This window comes from Monodelphis domestica, chromosome 1, assembly GCF_027887165.1.
Source record: "Monodelphis domestica isolate mMonDom1 chromosome 1, mMonDom1.pri, whole genome shotgun sequence".
NCBI lineage: Eukaryota > Metazoa > Chordata > Mammalia > Didelphimorphia > Didelphidae > Monodelphis > Monodelphis domestica.
Window position 1 is genome coordinate 299,450,008 of NC_077227.1, and position 9,868 is coordinate 299,459,875.

Genomic DNA, 9,868 nt, shown 5'->3' on the forward strand with positions numbered 1-9,868 from the left:
ATTGGCTTTTTGTCAATGTATCTATCAATCATTGATTTTGTCCTCTTTTCCTTTTATCCACAAATTACTGCAATTTTTAAGTTAGTTTATGTTTCCATGATCCTTTTGGGCAGACTGGTCTCCCAATAGGATCACAGAGGGGTATGTACAGTTGGAAAATTTTGAACCCTAAGACTAAATTCCCCATAATTCCTCCTGTATCTCCCAGCATCCCTTTCCCTGCATCCTCACATTTGTGTGGTTACATGATTGGTTATATGTTTTCTGAAACTCCTCCCTCTTCTTCCTCTTTTTTGAGATTGAGGTTGAGTGAGGCAGGCTTTTACTCTAGTTTTTTTTATTTAATAAATCTTATAAATATAATATTTGAGTTATTGTACATTAATTTTAATTCTCACAATTGGACTGAATATTTAAAGAGTATGGTCACCATGAATTTAATTACTTAATTCCAAATGAGTTACTCAAACCAGAATGACTTTTATGGTGATTTTATTTACAAATAGAGGGCAAGTAAGGAAAATGAGAGGGAGAGAGAGACAGAGAGAGAGAGAGACAGAGACAGAGACACAGAGACACAGAGAGACACAGAGAAAGACAGAGAGACACAGAGACAGAGACAGAGACAGAGAAAATTGCTCTGGCCTGGTCTGAACCAGGCAGGGCTTCAGAAGCCCTAGCAAAGGGGAGCACAAAGGTAAATTAGACAAGGCTTCCAGCTATGAGGCCTCCTCCAAGATGAGGGGTCCTTCTGGAGGATAGTACCTCCAGAAAAGCCAAGGAAAGGGAGTCAGCTTTTCTCACTCACTCATGTGTTGGTCCAAAGGGAAGTGGTCAAAGGTCTCAAGCCCAAGCTTCTCTTAGGCCAATTTCAAGGGTGAAGACCCCCTTCCCTGGAAGTTACCACCAAATTTAGAGAAAGTTCTTTGTGTCACTTCCTGTGCCTTTGGTCCACTTTTATGTGTAGAAATGATGGCTTTAACTTTGCTTTGGACTGCCTGTCACTCACTAGAACATTTTAAGGTTTAAGTTGGGGTATATGCATTCCTGGTGGCTAAAATCTAAATAAATAGGGGAGACTTCATCCCATCTTCACAGTAAAAATTTCAAGAGAAACATGAAAACGTAAATAAGAAAAAGGGAAAAAATTTTGAGGGCATCTGTTAAGGTCAAATTGTTTTTATTCCTACATGGAAAAATTATATTTGTAACTCTCAAAACAGTTTTCACTATCATAGTAATTAGAAGAATTATCATAGATAGAGGTTGGGGTAATAAGTGGTTTAAGATGTTATGTAAAAATGGGGAGGGAATAGAAGATGGCAGCAAGAGAAACTTGAAGAAAGAAGAAAAATAGAATAAATTATCCCACATAAAGAAGTGCATGGGTGGGGTAGGGGAAGAATACTATTATAAGAAGGAGAGGAAGGGAGTACTAATAGGTAATATTTAAACCTTACTCTCAGTGGAATCAATTCTGAGAAGGAAGAGTATCTAGATCCATTGGAGTATAGAATTCTATTTTACCCTACAGGGAAGTTAAGAGGGAAAAACCAAGAGGGAAGATGGAGTGGGATGTACAAAAAGGATGGAAAAGAGAGGGGGGGAATTTAATAGACCCTAAAGAAAAATAAGAGGGGAATAAGAAGGGAGGGGGTGATAAGGGAAGTAAAATAAGGGTGGGAGTTAGGGGGACTGATTAAAAATAAAACACTGGTATAGAAGAAAATAGTGAAAGAAAAAAGGGCAGGACTAGGAGAGGAAATCAAAATGATGATGAATACACAGGTGGTAATCATAACTCTGAATGTGAATAGGATGAACTCACTCATAAAACAGAAGCAAATATCAGAGTGGATTAGAAACCAAAATCCTACCATATGTTGTCTACAAGAAACACACATGAGACAGATAGACACAGACAGGGTAAAGGAAAGAGACTGGAGCAAAATATATTGGATATCAATTTAGAAAAAGAAGGCAGGAGTCACACTCATGATATCTGAAAAAGCCAAAGTAAAAATAGATCTGATTAACAGAGATAGGGAAAGTAATTATATCCCAATAAAAGACAGTATGGCAATGAGGAAATATAAGCACCCAACATTTTTGCACCAAATGGAATAGCATCCAAATTTTTAAAGGAGAAAGTATTGGAGTTTAAGGAGGAAATAGATAGTAAAACTATAGTAGTGGGGGACCTGAATCTTCCTCTATAAGTTCTAGATAAATCAAACCAAAAAATAAATTAGAAAGAGGTAAGAGAAGTGAATAAAATTTAGAAAAATGAGATTTAATAGATACATGAAGAAAAATAAATACTGACTATAAAGACTACACCTTCTTTTCAGCAGCACATGGTACATTCACAAAGATTGACCATGTACTAGGGCATAAAAACATGACAAACAAATGCAAAAAAGCATAAATAACAAATATAACTTTTGAAGACCATAGTGCAATAATAAACAGAGAAAAAAAAACTATAGAACCATCTTCTTAATGAGCATAGATGCAAAATTTTTAAATAGAATACTAGCAAAAAGACTCTAGAAAGTGATCAGAAGTATTATTCACTATGATCAGGTGGGATTTATACCAGGAATGCAAGGATCATTTAGTATTAGGAAAACCATCCACATGTTTGACTTTATCAACAAGCAAACCCACAAAAATCACATGATGGTCTCAAGAGATGCAGAAAAAGCCTTTGACAAAATACAATACTCATTTCTATTGAAAACGCCAGAAAACATAGGAATAGAAGGGCCTTTCCCAAAAATAATAAAGAGTATATATTTCAAATGATCAGCAACATCATTTGCAATGGGTATAAATTAAAAGCCTTCCCAATAAGAACAGGAATGAAACAAGGATGCCAGTTATCACCTCTATTATTTAACATGGTACTAGGAAAACTAACAGTAGCAATTAGAGAAGAAAAAGGAATTGAAGGTATTAAAATAGGCAATATGGAGACCAAGCTGTCACTCTTCAGATGATATGATAGTCTACTTAAAGAATCCTAAAGAATCAACTAATAAGCTAGTGGAAATAATCAGCCATTTTGGAAAAATTACAGGATATAAAATGAACCCACCTAAATCATCAGCTTTTTATATATTTCCAACACATCTCAGCAGCAGGAGTTAAAAAGAGAAATTCTATTTCAAATCACCAAGACAATATAAAATATTTAGGAATCTATTTCCCAAGACAAACATAGGAATTATATGAACACAACTACAAAACACTTTCCACACAATCAAAACTAAATCTAAACAATTGGAAAAACATTGATTGCTCATGGGTAGGATGAGATAACATAATAAAAATCACAATCCTATCTAAATTATTTTACTGAATTAGAAAATAAAACTATTATAAAGTTTATTTGGAAGAACAAAAGATCAGTAATAGCAAAGGAAATAATAAAAAAAAACAGTGAAGGATGGGGGCCTAGCAGTACCAGATCTTAAACTGTACTATAAAGCAGTGGTCATCAAAACAATATGGTGCTGGCTGAAAAGACAGAAGGGAAGATCAATGTAATAGACTTGGGGTAAATGACCTCAGCAAGATAGTGTTAAATAAACCCAAAGATCACAGTTTTGTGGACAAAAATCCACTATTTGACAAAAACTACTGGGAAAATTGGAAACCAGTATGGGAGAGATTAGGTTTAGATAAACATCTCACATTCTACTCCAAGAGAAATTCAGAATGGGTGAATGAGTTAAATATAAAAAGAAACTATAATTAAAATAGAATAGTATACCTGCCAGATATTTGGGAAAGGAAATATTTTAAGATCAAGCAAGAGATAGAGAATATTACAAAGTATAAAATGAATAATTTTGATTACATTAAATTAAAAAGGTTTTGTACAAACAAAACGAATGCATCCAGAATTCAAAAGGAAGCAACATATTTCGGTAAAAAAAAATCTTTATAACAAAAACCTTTGACAAAGGTCTAATTACTCAAAATCATAAGGAGCTAAATCAATTGTACCAAAAAAATCAAGCCACTTCCCAATTGAAAAATGGGCAAGGGACATGAATGGGCAGTTTTCAGATAAATAAATCAAAACTATCAATAAGCACATTAAAAAGTGTTCCAAATGTCTTATAATTAGAGAAATGCAAATCAAAACAATTCTGAGGTACCACCTCACACCTAGCAGATTGGTTAACATGACAGCCAAGGAAAGTAATAAATGTTGGAGGAGATGTGGCAAAATTGGGAAGCTAATGCGTTGTTGGTGGAGTTGTGAATTGATCTAACCATTCTGGAAGGCAATTTGATTGCCCAATGGGATTTAAATGACTTCTTGCCCTTTGATCCTGCCATACCACTGATGGGTTTGTACCCCAAAAAGATAATTAGGAAAAATACACATATGAAAATATTTGTAGCCACTCTTTGTGGTCACAAATAAATTGGAAAATGAGGGGATGTCCTTTGATTGGGAAATGGCTGAACAAATTGTAGTATCTGTTGGTGATGGAATACTATTGTGATAAAAGGAATATTGAACTGGAGGAATTCCATGTGAACTGGAAAGTCCTCCAGGAATTGATGCAGAACAAAAGGAGTAGAACCAGGAGAACACTGTACACAGAGACAAATACACTATCGCACAATTAAATGTAATGGACTTCTTTCCTAGCATCAATCCAGATTCTGTGGAGAGGTATGGAGAAAAGGTAATTGGACTGATCAATTACTAAATTGGAAAAGACAGTTTTTTTTGAATAATGATTTTGGAAACCAGTCCATAGAGGGTTTAGAAAAGAATAAAAGGAGAGGAAGCTGTCACTATATGAAGGTGACTTTCTCAAGAAGTTTAGCCATAAAAGGGAGAAGAGATATAGGAAAGTGGGATCAAATAAAGCTTGGGGGGAGATTCTATGAGAAAATTTACTATGGTTGTGACCAGAGTGTCAGTGGAGAGGCAGACAGGATATGTGTTTGTGTGTATGAATATGAAAGAGAGAGAGAGAGAGAGAGAGAGAGAGAGAGAGAGAGAGAGAGAGAGAGAGAGAGAGAGAGAGAGAGAGAGAACAATAGTGGTGACAGTGTATGTAAGGGATAGGTTCGAGGGCCAACTCTTTTTTATTTAGGGAGGAATAAAGGAGAGTACAATAGGGGAAGAGGTTTGTATGGTTTAAGATAAGAAAACGAATGTTCATGTCCACATTTCTTTCCAGTGAAATATGAGTTGAGGTCCTTAGTTCAGAGGGTGGTAGGAGAAACTGTCATGGGATACTTGAAGAGAGATGATGAAGCTTGGAATTACTTCTTTAGGTAAAATTAAGGAATCATTTAAGAAGGACTAAAAGCATTAGCTTGTAGCAATGAGACTCCTGTTGAAATAAAAAAAAAACAAATCTGCAACTGACTTAATCAGCTTGGTCTCATGGTTTACTTAAGTTCTATCCAGTTGCATGTGAAAAGGAATGAAAAAAGTAAATACTGAGAGTAATATCCAGTATTGGTACAGGGCTAGGGTTTGGTAAGCCATCATCATCAGTAGCACAAGGAGGAGGGGATTCTAAAATAGAAGATAGTGTAAAGTTCATCAAGCCACCATGATAATGAAGGAAAGAAAGAAAGAGCAGCCTGTTCATGGGGTAATGGACTTAGGATAGAATTAATAAGTGGAATTAATACATTTATGATGAAGATTAAGAGTTGGTCATAAGGCATAGGTAAAAATAAAATTTTTAAAAATTATGACCAGATAAAGGAATTTTGATATTTGTGAACATAGAAGTAGAATGAACACTTGTAAGTATTGTAGGGTCAAGGATATGTATATTAATTTAATTTGCCTTTAAATCTTTGGCACAAACCTCCCTGTTTCAATCAGACATTGCATGTGATTTGGGAACAATCCTAAACTTATGAGGTGTCAGGAAAACAAAGTCATTAGGTACAAGTAGCTCAGCAGCTTCCTCATATGCTTCTAGCATGTCTGATGTGGTGCTTGGGTTGTGTGGTCTCTGTTTCAAAACTAATCTTGGAGTTCAGAATGTAACTGTTTTCCTTTAAAAATATAATTGGCCTTTGATTGCACCTATTTTAATATTTTCTTTAAAAGGCAATTTGAATTTAAATTATTTTATTTGAATACATTATTGAGATGAGTGATCAGACTCATCAAATATCTTCATTAAAATGGTATGCTTTTTCATCATTGAGAAATGCATACATTGACATTTTATGTCATTGAAAAGAAATGTTCCAAAAAATGTTTAGAGAAAGACTGATTATTAAGCTCCCATCTTGATCCTTCAGTTGCTATTTTTATCACACTGCCTTCACAGATGCATCATGCAGTTTGAAGGGGGGTAAGATTTTAATGATCCATAAAATGTGTGAATTCTGTACCTTAAAACCAACCGTTCATGAAGAAAAACACAGGATACTTTCTAGAGAGACATTTCAGTTAATCACTTGAAAAGATAGAAATGGTAAACTAAAGTTATTTCTTCTAAAATCCTAAGCCAAATCTTAAGGCAAAATGAGAGTATCTTCCAGTTTGAATACACTACTACCTTAAACTCTATTACAACTACACATAAAAAATGGCATTAGAAAAGCAAAAAAACCCATGTTTGAGGGGCACCACACACATACCTTTTGCACCCATGCACAGACAAGTAGCCTCGTAGAATGGTGAATGAAGTAGAAGATTTGGTTTCAAGCCCAGACTGTCAACTACTGACTATATGACCTTGAGCAAATACTTTTATTTCTTTGAGTATCTGTTTCTTCATTTTTATTCAGTAGGAATAATAATTTCTTTCCTGACTACCTTAAAAGGGATAAGGGCAAGGATCAAAGGAGACAGTGCATTTCAAAGAGCCTTTGAAAACTCTAAAACATGCACTGGGATTTTTCTGTATAGGTCATATCATGTTCTAATCCAGAATCATATATTTAAATAATTTCCCCGAAAGTGAGATAATATTTCTAAAGCTCTTAGCATAGCCCTTAACACAGAAATAAATGTTTATTTTTTCCCTTCTAAATCCCAAATAACATTCTTGAATCTTAATCATTTGCTCTATATTTATTTTGCAGAATATAGACATTAATGATCAAATGAGTGAAAGTTTAGATTATAGAATGCAAGAAATTATACCAACTCCTCATTATTAACATTTGCATATACTACCATATTTTCTGGTCTAATCAGCTGTAATGTACAATGACTTTCCTCTGGGTTATAAATGAACACTTTTTGATTCCCTAAGGAACAACTTGTAGAAATTACTAGCCCAATTTACTGCACTGTCTCTAGGGTTGTAGGGAGTCAAACTTCAGAATCAAATAACTTATCTCCAAGGAGGATTTTTCCAAACTTTATTTTATGTTATCAATAAAGTTTATTCCTTTCAATAAAAATAACTGCTAGTCAAATTCATGTTTCCTAGTCTTGTGGCATTACTTTTTAGTAACATGAATGATTTTGTATAACTTAATATTCTATAATTTTATACTACTGTGTAATGCACCCAAAGTACATTGTTTTTATAGAAGACAAACTTTTTAACATTCTATCAGGATGAATTCTCATGTGATTTAGGAAATCTCACATGATAATTCATTCCAAGTGAGTTTTGATTTTCTTTATATTATTTCCCCATTCAATCTATCATAATAAGTTATTTCCCCTGCTATCGTATCTTGCATTGGTCTTGGGTATTTAATGCTACTGAATACTAATGCATGACCCCATTAGTGACATATTTCTTTTCCATCAGAAAAGTGAATGTTTTTAAGAAGATATATTATTCTTTATAAGAATTCTTACTAAGTACATATTCACCTATTCTGTACATTACTGGTGGGACAAATAGAAGAATGTTTTCTAAAACTCATTTCAATTTTTTTTTTGCTGCATCAAATTAATTGACTTGAACCTGAAAAACTTATAGTGAACCTACATGTCTTATTGTCAATGTGCATGAATACCAGGTGAAGCAGAAAGAACTATCACTAAAAGCTGTATGAAATGATTACAAAGATTCATTTTAACATTTAAATCCCTTTGTAAACTTTGGAAACCATTGTGGATTTAACTGAATACTATTCCATGATAAACTTAAAAGTTTATCTAATACCAACTAAATGACTGCCTAATATAGGAAACAATATTAAAAAAAATAAAATTGTATGATATTTACATATGTAGAATAGACTCTTACACACTTCTATGCTAAGATACAATAGGGATTTTGCAATTTTCCTATTTGATGCTTCCCATATTTCCTGTGTTTAGATTCCTGTGCTTGGAGCTTTTTAAATAAAGGGATAGAAGTTGGAGAGGAAGGAAAAGAGGTTTCTAAAGTAATTTTGATTATGGAAGCATTATCAGGATATGGAACTGCTAGTAAACTACTAAATAACCAAAACAACATTATTGTGGAAAAGCCCCCAATGGAAAGGATTTGCATGCTATAATGAACATCTCTGGTTTTAACCAGTGTTCATTCATAAATCCAATTAGTACTCACCACAGCCCAGCCTGCCTAGTCCAGTGTCCTGAGAAAAAAGCCTCCAGCAGGTGGCGTTCAGAGCCTGAGGCATACAGAATATCTCAATCATTTTAGTTTCTCTCAAAATTTCTCCCATTCCCAAGTGTTTAAGCATATTAAACATACTATAATTGGTAGTGGCACTTTAGTGTCTATTCCATAAATGATAGTTGAAAACTCCAGATCTTAACAGGTTAATTTCAAACCTAGACTTCCAAGCCATAAAACAGTCTCCCCCCTCTCTCCCAATTAATAGTGTCTCTTTGAAATGGAAAGCAAGGCACAGAGCAGACCTTTCCAAAATGAGGAGAAAGCCTGTTCTTTTCTTTCTTACATCTGTAGTATTTCATGGGTAGTCACTGTTTCTAGTGCAATATCTCTGGCACCCTCTACCATTTACTCTTAGTTCAGGAAATAAAGACTATCAAGTGCTATGGTGGAAAGATGAGATACATTCATTCTTTCGTAGCTACATAACTATGCAACCGTAGCAAGACTCAAGGATACCAAATTGATTTGTATATCCTTATATGACTTTGTAAACTTAGGCAATTTTAATATGTAGTTTTAAGAAAGGTCCCCTCCCCAAACAAACAATCCTATTTCAAGGAAGGGTCTTTATTAACTGATTTACATCTTAAAAGACCTCGGTATATAACTCAAACTTTAGCCCACCAATTTCAGAAAGAAAATATCCCCTTGCAATATAAATTAGATAGAAACACAAAATCTTACATCGAGGGTCACGGATTCGGGCTACAATTCCTTCTCTAGATTGCTGGAATCCTTCTCTGAGCTGAGGGAATCAGGCTTCCCATGGGTGGTAACCATAGATGTGCCGATGTCCGTGGTGCTGAACTAGGACACCCAGCAGGTTAGAAAGCCAGAGATCAGACTGTGAAGAACTGTTTTCCTTTGTCCAGTGAATGTACTGTTTCCGCCTTGTGAGATCGACTCAGATTGTAGTCTTTCTCCCCCTCTTAATCTGGGGAAAATTTCCCAAGAAACACGACTGAGTGACTCTCTGGAGGAAGAATCATGTATGAGACTGGCATGTGGTGTGGTGATAGGTTGCTTTATTTTCCCCACAGTCTGCTGCTTTGGAAAGGAGCAGTTCTTTCTCTTAGCACTGTAACCCCCATAGGAATCCCCTCCCCCAGACTCACTGTTATGTAAGGCAGCAAAGAATATTCATCAAAATTTAGCAAACAGGAAAATTACCTGTCTTCCTGCTTGTTGGGAATATTTTTGTGGTTGTGGTAATATTTCTGTTTTAGTAAACAGAAGCTGAGAAAAGGGAAAAAAGTGCATTAAAAAAT

General features: G+C 34.7%; 1 protein-coding gene across 1 annotated transcript in view; it reads right to left on the bottom strand.

Annotated features, from left to right (window-relative positions):
- The window catches only part of TRPC7 (transient receptor potential cation channel subfamily C member 7), a 460,933-nt gene extending 451,292 nt beyond the window's left edge, over positions 1-9,641 (bottom strand). The window contains exon 1 of the mRNA XM_016428186.2: positions 9,285-9,641. Coding sequence (XP_016283672.2) covers positions 9,285-9,286 — 2 coding nt within the window. The 5' untranslated portion in view covers positions 9,287-9,641. The remainder of the gene's footprint in view (positions 1-9,284) is intronic.
- Positions 9,642-9,868: the final 227 nt, after the last annotated feature.